This window comes from Diadema setosum, chromosome 12 (assembly GCF_964275005.1).
Source record: "Diadema setosum chromosome 12, eeDiaSeto1, whole genome shotgun sequence".
In the NCBI taxonomy this organism is placed as follows: Eukaryota; Metazoa; Echinodermata; class Echinoidea; order Diadematoida; family Diadematidae; genus Diadema; species Diadema setosum.
The window spans coordinates 4978929-4994463 of NC_092696.1; the positions used below are offsets into that span (position 1 = coordinate 4978929).

Genomic DNA, 15535 nt, shown 5'->3' on the forward strand with positions numbered 1-15535 from the left:
TTCTGACAAAACAATATTGAACAATATGACGAACGATGAACTGCAAAAAGTCTGTGATTGGTTTTAAAGCTAACAGATTACAAATGAATGCAAGTAAAAAAAAAAAATATATGATATTTCAGTCCTCTGGAATGAAGCTGTCACATGATGATATGATGATATACGCAGATTGTAATGTTATTTCCAGAGTTGATTCAATTAATTTTCTTGGGGTTATTATAGATGAAAGATTATCCTGAAAAAATCACATCAATCACATTCATGGCAAGATCAGCGTATCCATTGGGATGATTTATAAGCTTCGCGTGATATTACCAAGGAAAACCCTATTGATGTTACACAACGCCCTTGTCTTGCCTTATGTAGACTACTGTAACTTGGTTTGGTCTGGAGCCACTGAGCGTGACTTAAATCGTCTGACTGTTCTTCAGAAAAAAGCTATTCGATTGTGTACAAACTCCCATTATCTTGCTCACACTCCTCCCTTTTCAAAGACGTAGGCTGTTTATCCCTCAAAGATAGGATCTTTTATAGAACGAGTATTTTTATGTTTAAATATGTACATTCGATATTGCCGTGTGTTTTTGATGATTATTTTCAAACGCATTCTATGAGTCATAGTTTTAATACACGTTATAAAAAAAACTTTGTTTTGCCATTATGTCGATCTAAGATGAAATATAGGAATTCAGTGCAATATAAAGGTGCAAAAATATGGAATTCATTAGAATATAATCTTAAGTGCATTATGAGTTTAAATCATTTTAAGTTGAAATTGAAACAATATCTTTTTGAATCTTATGATTGATTAAGTTTTTATCAAGGTAATGGAACATTATATATTCATGACGTTCTGTTTTGTGTTGTATTTATGTATGTTTTGTTTGTTTTTATGTGTATTTTTGTCTATTATTGAGTATCTAGTGATTATGTAACATTTTGTATTTTGTATGTTCATGCCAATCTGTTTTTTAATGTACTTCTGTATCAGGGAATCACAATCTTCAAGCCACTGGCTTTTTCGTGATTTTCCTTGCCATCTGATTATTGTACAAATATTGGTTGTATTGCTTTTATGAAATTAATAAATTGAATTGAAATTGAAAATTGAATATCTTCTAGCGTTTATGGTGGGTACTGCCCCCACCGTTCGGGGATGGAAAGGGGAGGACATCCGACTACGATGTGACATTCAGGAGGAGCCTCTCATCGTGTACTGGAACAAGGAGAACTTCTCAGATCAGGAACCGAGGAGGCCAATGGCTACATTCAACGATGGGGTATTTGAAAGCAGGGAGGAACGATTTAACATGAAAAATGACTTCAGTCTCGTCATCACCGATCTTCAGGTGGCAGATGAGGGATTCTATTATTGTGAAGTGGCGCTGGGAGATCTGACGACTTCCGAGAATACGACCATTTTGATGATTAGCTGTAAGTAATCAGTCATTGGGACAAATCGTCGCTGAATCCACGAACCGGCACAACCGGCCAAAATCGGGTAAATTTTCGATTTTGAGATTTTTGCATATTATGATAGTATATACTGAGTTCTACAACCTGACAAATTTTTGAACCTCAATCTCGAGTAATTACGTAATAATAACGACTGTGCCACTTCGTGAAAACTCCGACCGGTCCGTCTAGATTTTCACGAAGTGGCACTATCGCGTGCGTACACGCCGGACTTCATCAAAAATCACTGATCTGTCAAACGTCCTCGTACGCGCTCGTCCAAAATGGCTGCGCCCTGAGCAACGGAAAAGAGACAGATGAAATCGGTAAAGTTACATATAGCTCTGTATTGACACTTAAATTATTCGAATTTTCACTTTATTGAATGTAGATTTGTGAATAAGGAATTAGAATATAAAAAGAGTGTAAATGTGTACTCTAACAGGTCACAATGACTTAGTTTGACTCTGTCCTAGCTTCGTACTGTACGTTTGCAGTCCCACAGCTATTGTTCGGTGTAAGTAAAGAATAGGGAAAGCGGTTCGAACTAGTAGAGTCAAATGAACTCGTCTCACATTTGCATCGAGTCTGTAACGCACTAAAATGGTGATATATTGAACAATTCTATTGTTGCCTGTAATACGAGCTCAAGTTTGTAATGCTACGGCCTACTTCTTCCCAGCTAATTTAGCTCTCTTATAGATCCTCTGAACCTTCCAGGAAGTATCTAACGTTACAGTTCTTCTAGATCTAATTGAGATACTAGTACTAGTTAGACTCTAATTGTGTTACAGTGTAAAATTATTAATAGTGCTCGTGAATACCGCATGTGCAGGTAATACTGTGATGTTATTTCGCTGACTACCCTTGAAGTCTCAATGGAAAAGAAATGATTTAAAGCTACTTATACTAAAATGTAATTGAGGAAGGTCCTCCTCCCACCTCATTGTCTAAATTGAGGTGTTAAGAGCAAAAATAAGGTTCGTTAATGCTCAGTACCTGAATTCACAAATTGTTCTATCATGCTATAAGCCTAAAAGTAAACATTAAAAGCATGTGCCTGGCAAGTAATTTTGCCTTAGTTTGTGGTGTTGCTTGCTTTGATTTTCTACAATCTATAGTTCTTTGAAACACAGTTGTTGTTGTTTTTTTTTTTGTGTGTGTTCTTTTTTTTTTGGGGGGGGGGGGGCTATGAGGATTCAGAACTGTGCAAATTATAATATTAGACCAGAGTGATGTTCTCAAACTTCAGATTCTAATAAGCCATTATAATATAGACCTGAAAAGGAGGTGGGGAAGGGGGCAGGGTGATGTTTTGCAAATTTGTGGCTCATATTAATGATCTTACAGAATTGTTAGTAGTGATGGAGTTTCATGTGACTGACATCTTGCATTCATCTTCCATTCCAAACAGATATTGAGGCATTTGTGTGGACAAAGCAACAACTTGCAGACTCGACTGAAATGAGTGATGTTCTTCGATGATGGGCTACTTTACAAAATTGTACTCCGAACCACATTCCTGTAGATTTCTACCATCATCACAAGCTTGAACAACAACCGTAAGTTACATTACTATCTGACAAGGATTTAGACAAACCAGTGTTTGCTAGTACAGGATGCAGGAATACGACTAATAATTTGACTTTTCACATAATGAAATGATTGTGTATCTTACTCTTTTTTTTTAAAATTACAACTGTATTCTGTAGTTTAGATGGACGTGAAGCACTGACATAACATGGAATCCAACATTTTGACATCTAATTACCTGCAGTCATGCTGCATTTTGGTATAAAGGCAATGCTGTCTCTCAATCTGATCTTGATATGGTACCAATATGCATTTCTTCAGAGTCATTTATCTTTCATTACTGTTATAACTGTAGTTGTTTTTTTTTTTTTTTGTTTTGTTTTGTTTTGCTATGTGTGTGTGTGTGTGTGTGGTTTTTTTTTTTTCTTTTTTTTTTTTGGGGGGGGACAATGGAGATGGGGAATGAGCAGCTCTCTGTGCTGATATGAGATGCCATCAACTTTGCAAAAGTCAATGGTACATACTGTATGACAAATACTTGGCAAAGACGATGAAAATGAAAGGTCTCAATATGCATTTAAAGCTTCATTCATATTAATGTTGGGTGTTTTTTTTTTTTTTTTTTTGCTTTCTACACTCAGAAGTCAAATGTTGTAAGAATCTGAGACTTTACTTAATACATGGGGTTGACTGTGTCACTGATTTTCACTTGTGATGTTCTGCTTTCTTTATTCTTTGTCTTATTCTTTACTTCAGTTCTGCTCCTGATTCTAGTCAACAATGTGTTCATTCACCATTTCGTCTGGCTTAGCATCCTCTTCTTACTGCACTCAAAGGTTACATTGTGCACTGAGCTAAAGGTGAGCAAGATATAAACGGCAATCAGTGCAACACCTATTCATGTAGTATTCGGTTTTATTTTGTCATAGATATTACTCAGAATATTCAGTGTCATTGGACAATTAGAAGTTATCGTAGTATAGTCTTGTTATGTACATTATCACATTGATTCAAACTTATAATTCAACAGAATTGCATTAGCACTTTTGAGCAAAACACTACCAAAGTGTTGATATGAAAGGAACACTATTGTATAATACTTTTCTCAGGCAAATCAAATATAGTTTTACAGATGTGGAAAATTGTTTAAGTAGTATGTTATGACTGTCTTCTCAATAATTATCATCATTCCCCTCTGCAATATAGAAGTAACATTGTCTTTGAAAAACAATTGTTCATCTTTGCATAGGGAGAGAAGCTGATGACAACTGTCTACTGGATATGTCGAAGTGGAGAAAGCCAAGAGAAACCAGGAATAGCTTCAAATGACTAGGGTGGCTGAGCTGAACATCTGCATCAAAGTCCAAGCCAGGGATCATTATGGAAGGAGATCATAGCAATATTTCACTACAATCACAGAGTTGCTCCAGACAGCGAACTTTTCACAATGTGTGTGCCTGATGAATGGGCAGTCAGGTTCTGGCAGAACATTATCTCGATATTCTGCGTAATGTCGTATTTAATGACTTTGGGTTGTGTGTGTGCAGAAAGGGGGGGGGGAGGGGGTGGGTAGTGTGATTATAAAATATGGCATCATTTTAATAATAGCAATAATAATAATAATAATGATACTGCTACTACTAATTATAATAATAATAGTGATGGTAATAATGATAATATCAATAATAATATTAATATAAATGATAATAAAAGTAATAATAACAATAATCAACAGTGCTTATGTATAGCACATAGAACATTCTGTGTTATGTCCGTATGTGCTCAAGGATTAAAATGATTACACAAAAACATACAATTGCAAATAACAATAATACCTTGTTTCATGTTTAGACTGTAATGAAGGCATTCCCAAGGCAGACTTAGGTTTGTTAACATTTGTAAATTATTTCAAATTCTGGGGTAGATTATTCCATATGGTAGAGACATGACAAGCAAGTATGTATGTTGTTGCTTTTTTATTCAGCATAACAAATAAGTCCCTGCCTTTCGAACAAAGGTTTCTCTCTGGTGTGTCTCCTATTGAAAGTAGTTCTCTCAAATAGTGTGTATTCAAAAGTTAATATCAACATTTTGTACTGAATATGAATTTTGACTTGAAGCCAGTGGAAGCTTCGTAGAACCACTTAAATTTGTGTTAATATGTTGTTGTTGTTTTTTTTTTTATTTGAACACTAGTCTTGCAGCAGAGTTTGGGATAGCTTGTTATCTCTGTATCTGTTTGACTGACAATCCACAAACTAATTAATGATGAAATCAACATGTCAAATGAAGAAACAATGAACTGAACGTACTGCTATGTGTTTATCGATGGAGTCGCACATTTTCCAAATATTGTATGTGAAGAATCAAGGGGACATTAAGGGACATTAATCCTAAGTACTGTATCTTACACTGTCACTTTATTCACTGGCATTAATCGTGATAACAATCAATCCATGGGTCTCTCCACACAGCTTTGTCACAATGATGCCTTCCTCAATTTCCACTGTAATATGCTTCCATTCTCTTTGGCTTAACAGTGTTTTTCACAACAAAAACTTTATAATTATCAAAAGCCATATAAAATGTATTTTCTTTTACCTTGTTTTTGAACCAGCTCACCTATCATACTATTCATTTTGCCTCCTTTAGCCAGGCCGCCATTAGGCCAACCCCATTAACGATTCTCAGTATTTTTTTTTTTTTATCATGCCTACCCCAGCACCTCGGATACCCACAGCAGATGTAAATTAAATCAGGACTAAGCTTCAAGTCAAGTTGTGCGAGCTAGAAAGGTATTAGGAGACTGCAAGAGGGTTATAAGCAATTGGATGCCTACATTTTCTCTGTTTGCTCTCATTTTGCTTCGAGAATGATTAATAAACTTTGACAGATAATGTTTAATTGGATGATACTTGTACTGCAGTACACAGCCATATTCTTGCAGTCTGTGTCCACATCAGGACTTATAGCATGGCCATCATTACCTTTTTATATTGAATATTGTTGTGGATTTCATTTTTTAAAGGGAAAATGTAGGTCTGATATGTTAGCAGTGTAATTGTAAACAGGTAGAGTAACAGAAAAAAAAAACACAGTCACCTAGTTTCATGGTGTCAATATTATTCACAGAAACATGTGCAGAAATTATATACAGAAATATTTGTGACGTAAAGAACCACAGAAATGTAAAAACATGTAAAATTTGATTGCGTTAACGATTCTGAATGTGGAAAGTGTGATACTCGAAAAGATATCAAAACTGATTAGTTCCGAGTAAATCTATAGTAAAAATATCAGGTAGATATTCATCTGTATGAAATCTTTTTAAAGAACATTACTTGTGTAGATAACTTTGTAAAGTGTTTAACGATATCTTTGTAGTGTTTAAAGAAATGTTTACTTTGAAGAGGTTAGACTTTATTCCTGCAATCAAAATAAATCATACTAAAACAACAGCAAAGTTTAAGAAGTAAAACTTATCATTAATTCGTGTATATGGAATATCCAGTAACTGATTTTGGAGTAAGAAACGAGATTGATATTATGCCGATTTGGAATGAACAAACATGACATTTCTTTCGGCCAGAGAGCTGAAAGCGAACAATGAGCTTTATAATCGGTTCCGAAAAAGTAGAGATGACTAGTATTTAATTTGATGATAAGAAAAAAATTATTCCTTCATTTTTTGGTCAGAAATGGATATAAGAAATACTAAGCAATATTTTATTTTATAAAGGTAAAGGAATATTATGTAAAGGTACAATGTAATATATTTCTATTTCATTGTGATATGGGTTCCTCGAAATTGTCTTGTTCATTAAAACATATATGTTAATAACGTTAAGATTTCTTTCATTACGGGAAATATAGTTATTTAAATTATGATTGAATGAACTACTGTCCATCCTCGAGATAATACACAAATCTCATTTTAACAGCTTCTTATTTAGCAGCAGTTTTGCTTATATATTTGTCGTTACGGAATACCATAGTAATGAACTTTTAATTTGGCTGAAAATGAAATGTGGAAATCCGTTTAATGAAATGTACAACTTATGATACTTGAAAACAATACAATATAATTATAGTAATGAATGTAAATATTCAAACGATTATTTTTCCTACATTTCTTTTTTCTTTGCAGTTGTGCACGAATTAAATGTTGAATATGATCTAATAAAAATAAATGTCATTTGTTGAAAAAGGAATGTGTATTTCTTCCTTTAATGAATGATTGAATATAATACAGGACTTGAGAGAGTTTGAAAATGTCATTATTTCTCGAAGAAGACAAGTGTAGAGGATGATGATGATGATGATGATTGAAAGAGAAGGAGTGATGGAGAGAAGAGGGGAGTACGAGGAATTTGTGTGAATTCTAATTGGATGTTAATGTACGTCTGCATACCTACTAAAATGAGTCGGGAATTTGTTCATTTTCGTAAGCAAGCAAGTGCATGAAGATCATGAAATATAAAAGGCTGCCTTTCTGTTTAAATGAATATTGAGAATACGTAATGAAAAAGGAGAAAAAAGAAGTAAAGATCTAAACATGAAGCTCCATGATCTAAAAAAGAACAACGTAATTACTATTCTACAATACTTTTATCCACGGATATTAGATTAACAATCCCAAGAGCACAGTGCTAGTATTATACTAGAAGAGCTAATTGAAATATAAATTTTCTTAGTGAAATAACCTTAACCAGAAATAAATTTGAAGGCCATGTGCCGTTTTCGTGATTTTATTGGGTTCTGTTCGTTATTCCGAAGGTTTGCCATTCCGAAGGTTCGTTATTCCGAAGGTCCGTAATTCCGAAGGTTCGTTATCCAGAAGGTTCGTTATTTCGAAGGTTCGTTAATCCGAAACACACAAATTCCCTATAACTAGACAATCATTAATCCAAAAATGAAGTAGGGTTCAATAATCCGAGCATTTGCGGCGTTATTCCGAAGGTTCGTTAATCCGAAAATGAAATAGGGTTCTCTATTCCGAAGGCTCGTTCATCCGAAAATGAAATAGGGTTCGTCATTTCGAAGGTTTTAATCCGAAATGATAGGGCATAGGGTCCGTAACGAACCTTCGGAATATCTAGTTTTGTTTCATTTTCGGAATAACGAACCTTCGGAATAACGAACCTTATTTCATTTTCGAATTAATGAACCTTCGGACTAAAGAACCTTCGGAATAACGAGCGGTAATCAATTTATTTTGCCGAGAATCCTAACGCTATGTGCGGCACAAGCGCAGTGTGCCGGTTCGTGGATTTATTTTGCGGAGAATCCTGAACGCCATGTGCGACACTAAGCGCTGTGTGCCGGTTCGTGGATTTATTGTGCGGAGAATCCTGAACGCTCTGCGCGACACTAAGCGCTGTGTGCCGGTTCGTGGATTTTTTTGGACCTAGTCTGGAGTTTTCACAAAACGACACACAGCTTTATAGCCTTACTGTGTGCAAATTTTACAACACTGGGAGTATTTTTATGTATAGCAAGAAAGAGCAGATTCTTCTCATACGTCACAGTGAAATTTATTGAATAGCAATTCCATTAACATATCTTACTGATAGTTTGAAAAAACAGAAATCTTTAAATGCGATTTACTCGAAATGTACTTCGCGCACCGGCGGTGCGCGTGTGCCGGTTCGTGGATTCAGCGACGAAATATGTTTTTAGAAGAATGATTTCAGACCGAGATTTCAGATCATGCGTACAGTAATAAAACACATGACTTTGTGAGACTGACTTACGCATGACCCAGAGCTTTGTCAAACACGATTCAAAGTTGTACGTAAATTTACGGATGATTTCGGGACCTACACATAACTTGAGTAAGTCATATTGCTTTGTGAAACACTCCTTGTAGTATTCATTTTGCTTTTAAGAAAATAATGTTGTGCACATATGTTATTCACTGTTATATTTCCTTCTATTATCACTGTTCAAAATGTAACTGAAGAAGCCGTGTTCGATATGCTTTCTGTTCTATTCACGTCTCGATGTATAAACGCAAAAATTAAATAAAATAAAATGACTGTAACATGGCAGATAGTATAGCATAAATTAATGTAACTGCATTTCCAAAAAGAGGCTCTTGTAGGTTAAAATCACTTGTGTTATTTATTGAAAAAATAAAACCTGAATAAACTTAGATTCCAATAAACAATAATTTTATTCTTAGGCCTAAGTCTGTAATGGATTTGCTTTATTTCCTAGCAATGGCATCAAGGCATACAGTCAAGGAATGCGCTGATAAGAGTCAACCTCATCAAAGACGGTGTACATACCAGGCTCCCTCCAACACCTCTGCTCTTAATCTTACGTGTGTTGTGAGTGAATTCAAACCTAACATTTCCATGTTATGGACCGATGAGTTGGGAGAGAGACTGAATTCCGTGGTTTCACAACAGAGCACACTTTCTGACGGCACATACGAGAGGTTCGAGACAATCACTGTATCAGCTAAACATGGGACAGAGCAAACCTTCATGTGTGTGGCTACTGGTGACTCGCTGAATGGAACGTCAACCGTAGAAATCATCATTCCCCCTGTACCAGGTATCACAAAATGTTGCTGTTGTGTTCTGTGTATTTGAGTAGTAACTGATATGCAACTGGTCTTGCTTTAAAGCAATGTTTTGATTGAGACTTGTCATGGAGAATCATAATTCGCTTATTCATAATCTTTGAGCAAATTGACCTTCAAGCTTAAATTCATTTTACTAGTATCCAATTTACGAGTGAAAAAAGAAACAAAAAGAAACAAAAAGAAAATGTTAATCTATTTCAATGAATGAAAAGAAGAAGGAAAATAACCCTAACGACCGTACTTGCCAGAAGGACGCGAAAAAAAAAAAGTCCGTCACCACTGAGTTATACAGCCGCGAGCCATACAGTCCGTGATATCGACATTTTTAAAGGCAGGTAAGGCCCATGAGTTGTCAGTTAGTATTGAAAACGACCCACAAGTCCGTCACTCATTGCATTGCTTGGCGTAATGCATGCATTGTCGCTGTATGGCTCGTGAGTTGTGTAACTCATGGACCAGGTGGACCTGGACCTTTTATTAATGTCGAGCTCGTTGGACGTACTGTATGACTCGTGGCTGTCGGTTTCGTAAGATAACTTAATTAGAAGTGTGTCCTTTGATTGACTTATTTTGTCAACGTAATGTATAATGATGAAATATTCATACAATCAACCACTTTTTGGCGCTGTAAGCATAGGCACACACACACACACACAAACAAACACACAACTAAATGTTAAAGTTGTAGGTATATGCCTACAAGTAAGTATTCATAATTATGTGTTTATTTCTTCTAAATGGAGTAATAAATGAAAGCGTATTTCCTTTCTGTCTATATCAAATTTCAGGTAAACGTATTAATTCGGGTTTCATCATCGGACTCCCTATTGCTGTGCTTGTTGGCCTTCTCAGCCTGTTTCTCTTTGTCAGGAAGTATCTCCAAAACAAACATCCGGACTACCTACCGAGAAGAGGTGTTGGTCTATTTTCTTTAAGGTTGTGTATTTGCATTTATTGAGACGTGTGTGCGCGAGTATGTTTGTGTATCTTTTATGTATGCATGTTTCATCATTTTGATACAAAAAAATAATATCATTAATAATATTTGTCAAAATTACGGACGACCGAATAATTGTCTCATGTAAAAAGAAATTTCAAATATATTATGAACGAGTATTAATCGATGGCAAATCAAAGGGAAATTATTCATGAAGTGTAAAATGCATTACACCACCAATTGTGCGCATATGCTCGAAATGAATGGCCTGAACATTTGGTAGTGTAAAGAGGAGAAACGTAAAGGGTGTGGTGTATATTGTGTCCTGAATATAGACAAAAAAAAAGAACATTAATAGTAATGTTCTCGTTGCTGATGATGATGATATGTTTCAGGATGTGGCTGGAACCCCTGCTGGCGAAGACCAAACATACCAGAGAGATTTCACGAGAAAGAAGAATTAACGTAGAGTAAGAAAAATATTTAGATAATCACAATCTCATGTGGTATCAAAAAAAAGTTCCTTTTTACCTTGTGCATAGTGACTTTTATATTTTCAACATTATAATATACTTATCCCTTTTCCAGCATTCGTGATACAATTGTATTATGTAATGCAGTTAGTGTAAAGACATGTATGATTTTGTAATATGTTATTCTTTATCAGCAATTATGGTTTATATTTTTGAATCTATCGACTAATTATATTCTTAGCCGGATTTCTATCCCCTCTCTCTCCCTCTCTCTCTCTCTGTCGCTCTCTCTCTCTCTATCTGTGTATACATTATACCTATGTCTGTGCGGGTATTTATGTACATTGATATAAAGAAATGTATGGTAATGGTATTGTGTTTTTGCCATTTTCATCTTTTTGCCATTTTCATCTTTTCATCATCGCTATCATAGGCCCGGCACAGTCGCACTTCGTGAGATTCGCCGCTACCAGAAGAGCACCATCATCGCTTACACAGGGACAAGTACATCAATGCACGGATGAGCTGAAGGCGTATTACCGTGTGTCACGACGCAAGGTCACGGTAGATCCACTCAACTTCATGGAACGTGTTGGACTGGATGAAATTTATACGAATTTAAGTATAATAAACAGAAGAAGCAAGCGCAAGACACCAATAACGTACGACAATCTTCTGACAAACAATGGAGATGAGTATCTTTCAAAGCGACTGCTGATCCAGGGTGAGGGAGGTGTCGGTAAAACAACACTTTGCGCTAAGATCGCCTGGGACTGGTGCCAGGGACGGATTCTCCAGGATCTAGACATGGTGATCGTAATTCCGCTTCGAGATGTCACAGACGGAAAAAGTATTGGTGAAATTGTCAAAGATTATCTCTCTGATTCAAATACCGCAAAAGCGAGCGACATAGAAGAGTTCATTTTAACAAATCAAGGTAGAGTTCTGATCATTTTTGATGGGTTCGACGAGTTCAGCAAGAAATTAAGTGACAAGAACAGCAGTGAGGTCATTCGCATTCTGGGAATAGAGCAATATAAGTCATGCAAAGTATTTGTGACCACACGACCATGGAGAACAAAGGAATTGATGATGGACAAGTTTCTTGCAGAAGCTTACACCTTTCTTAGCATCGAAGGATTTGACGAGGAGAATTTGTCTGCTTATATCGGCAAGTACTTTCTCATTAGAGGTAAGGGCCATCTTGCAGAAGGTTTAATCAATTTTATGGAGGAAAACGATGTCATCCGATCAAACATGGCCCCGTTTCCTATTTACTGTGCGATGCTTTGTCTCATGTGGAATGACTACAGTGAGGAGAGACGAAAGGAAATGCAAAAATTGCAAACTTTCTCCAAGATTTTTGGAGAAATGATTTCTTTTCTGAAAGAACACTACGCATCAAAAGTTTGTGAAAATCTACTGAACCAGAACATTATTGAACATTTGAAGGAAGCTGGTAGGGGAATTCAAGAAATAAGTGGGATAGCACTAAAAGGTTTATTTGACAGGAAACTTTCATTTCCTGAAGAAATATTCAGAGAGTGTCATGACGCCATGGAAACATGCTGCAGAGTGGGTGTTTTGACAATAGAAAGAGATGTCACCCCAAGGGAGCGTCGACGCGATACCAACATCTCATCCTTGGTTTCGGCACTAGTTTCTTTTCCCCACAAACTGTTTCAAGAATACATTGCAGGGGTACATATTGAGTATTTATTCGGCAGTGATCGTGACAAGTACGACAAAGTGAAAAACGAATTACTCAGTCGACCTGGGGAGTTCCGCTACCTACTCTACTTCGCCTCAGCGTCACGGAATGAGCTTGGTCTTGATATCATCAAAGGTTTGATAAACTGTGATACCGATAACTTTACATCCATTGACAAAGAGCTTGGCAAACCTGATTTTTGTGTTGACGTTGCGTTTGAATGTCATACTGAGGAGGCCACCAAAGCAGTGGGAGAACGATGGAATGAATTCACACTATCGTCCCATTCACCAGAACACACAGCGTCAGGAGTGGTGTTCATGGTGCGCTACAACCAAGTGGTGAGTGACGCAGCTTGAATTTTGCTGTAAGAATGGGGAAAAATGTTTTGTGATGAAATTGCGTGTGTGCACGCCATTCCATTTGTGGAATTGAGTGCATATTTTACTACCTAAATAGCTGTACTCAAAGTTCGCTTTCTGATCTGACCAGGTCCTATTGATTGGGAAATCGTGTTGAAGTACAAATTTTTGTAAAAGTTTAACATCGACCTAAGTATGTTGTTAAAGTAAAATAATTGTCTTCCTCGCATGATACAGTTGTAAGATGACTTGGTGTGTGAGTTAAATCTTTACCGCCATGTCACTTATTTCATGTGTTGTTATTAATCACAACGATCGTGATAAATTGTAAAGAACGTCCTTTTTTCCCTTGTTGATTTTGGGAAAGAAATATAATTTGATTCCACGGAGAAAATAATCCAGTTGCATGCTCCAGTGAAACCAAACCTATTTGCGATAGTTACAGTTGCCAAAATGCTCCTCGTTTATTATTAAGTTTAGTCATACTAAAAACGCTGTGTATCGAAGACAGATAACCATCCTGGGTATCCTGGATAGTACTTTGTATTTTGTGCATACACCTATTTAGAGAACATAAAACGAATGCTGATGAAGACATAATTGTCCCTCTTCTCTTTCTCATATCAAATCGATAATGGATCTGCCCTTTCCGAGTTGTGATTAGTGAAATTACGATGTGAATCGAATGTGTTTCAAATGGCCCCTTTCGCTCTGAGTGTCAATCTTCGAATCAACTGCGTGTGTTTATGAACCTTATTCTTCTGTGGATAATTACTTGCCTCTGCTGTCAATTCATGTTCGTTCCATCAGAAATCGCTACATTTGAACGGGGCGAAGTGCGGAAGGACTGTGTCACGTGACTTGGCGGAGGGCATGTGTTCCAACAATGTACTTCGTGAAGTAGTTCTACAGGAATCACAATTTCACGTGGAATTCTACAGGATCCTCCGGACAGATGCTTCAGACTGTCAGGTATGAACTTAAATACCTTTGAGGTAGAAAAATCTAATCTATGAGACAAGAGTGAGAAAGGATAACTTGCCTAGTAATCATAAGACCATGGGCCACGTATCCCAAGCTTAAGATTACATAGGTTCGTATTGTTGCATGGATACTGCCATTCCTCTTATCATGGAATGCTGTTGTTCCGATCTGACGGACCTTTTTTTTTCGGGGGGGGGGGGTTGACAAAACTGCAACGTCAAATTTATCTGTCTTGATTATCTACGCGATTACTTACACGAATGCCGCCACGCGAGATGTGAAGTGACTCAACGCATATCGGTCAGACGGTAAACAATTCTGGGCACCTTATAACGTGTGTTAGCATCTCAGCAACTTAATGAATGCAAGTTCAGAGTCATCATTAGGGCATTACCATCGGGAGAACGAGCATGGGAATTCTATGTGTGTTTTTTATCATTTATTTATCTATTTTTTTTCTTTTTGCTGGATTAAAAAAAAAAAGCACTTCGCTGCCAAAGCCAGGGAAACTAAACGCTGTTTGACTGCAGTGGCACAGTGTATTGCTGCTCCTCCCAACCCTTTCCTACAAAGTGTTAATGTAGTGAAGGAGACCATACACACTAGAAGGGAAGATCACCGAACACGCATATTCTGCAGGTGGGTCAGACAATTCGTTCAAGACAAGAAAGAGGACTTCGACCACCAAAACGATGACAAAAATAATATCCAAAACTAATGCAAAACCATTAGCGGTTGTAAACACAGTTTACGTCACAGAGAGTCGTGACGGCGACAACGTGGTAGGAATTTTATGTGTAGCTTCTCCTTCGTTTGGAATAAACGAGAGAGTAGGCGTTTTCACATCAGCCCGATGTTTCGAAATAGCGCGCTATTTTCTGACTTGGGAAATTTTCCCGATAGCGAAATAGCGCGCTATTTGATAATGTGAACACAAATTAGCCAGCTAATTGTATCGCTCTGATCGAGAAAATTTCTCGACTTCAACTCGGGAAATTTCTGAAATAGCGGGATAGTAGCGCGCTATTTGATATCGTGAAAACGACTCGACAAATTAGCGCGATGAATCCCATCATGCCTAGCGTGTGTGATCCGATAGATCGAGGCAAACTGCACACAAATCATGAGGAATTTTTGAGAGGGCACACACATTACTGATGCTGTTTGCCTATACTCAGCTGTCGAGTTAGCTCGAAAAAAAATGCGGACTAATTCTCTTCGGGCTGATGTGAATAAGAAATGAAATAGTGCTCTAATTCGTAATCGCAAAAAATATTTCGAGCTTGGATTTTTATCGGGCTGATGTGAAAACGCCTAATGAGAAATGAGAGAAATTAAAGAATTTTGGTATGTCCTGACGGATGTACTCTGAAGGATCGACCTCATGAGGCGTTTTCACATCAGCCCGACAAAAAGCTTAGCTCGAGATATTTTTCGCGATTGCGAATTAGCGCGCTATTTCATTTCTTATTCACATCAGCCCGAAGA

At 36.9% G+C, this 15535-nt stretch overlaps 1 protein-coding gene and 1 long non-coding RNA gene across 3 annotated transcripts; both read left to right on the forward strand.

Moving 5' to 3' along the window:
• Window positions 1-1310: 1310 nt before the first annotated feature.
• Window positions 1311-14041, forward strand: LOC140235984 (uncharacterized). 2 transcript variants are annotated; one of them, XM_072315972.1, is made up of 6 exons: window positions 1311-1434; window positions 9208-9561; window positions 10369-10494; window positions 10913-10982; window positions 11467-13042; window positions 13874-14041. In XM_072315972.1, exons 1-6 carry the CDS (start codon window positions 1311-1313, stop codon window positions 14039-14041), a joined length of 2418 nt encoding a protein of 805 aa, XP_072172073.1. The 2 variants fall into 2 exon arrangements, 1 of the variants encoding a protein (XP_072172073.1); XR_011901729.1 differs by lacking the exons at window positions 1311-1434; window positions 9208-9561; window positions 10913-10982; window positions 13874-14041 and having other exon boundaries at window positions 10414-10494; window positions 11424-11492.
• On the forward strand, window positions 2960-4318 carry LOC140235985 (uncharacterized). The gene is made up of 3 exons (XR_011901730.1): window positions 2960-3017; window positions 3745-3848; window positions 4238-4318. It is a non-coding gene; the product is annotated as an uncharacterized lncRNA (long non-coding RNA).
• Window positions 14042-15535: the final 1494 nt, after the last annotated feature.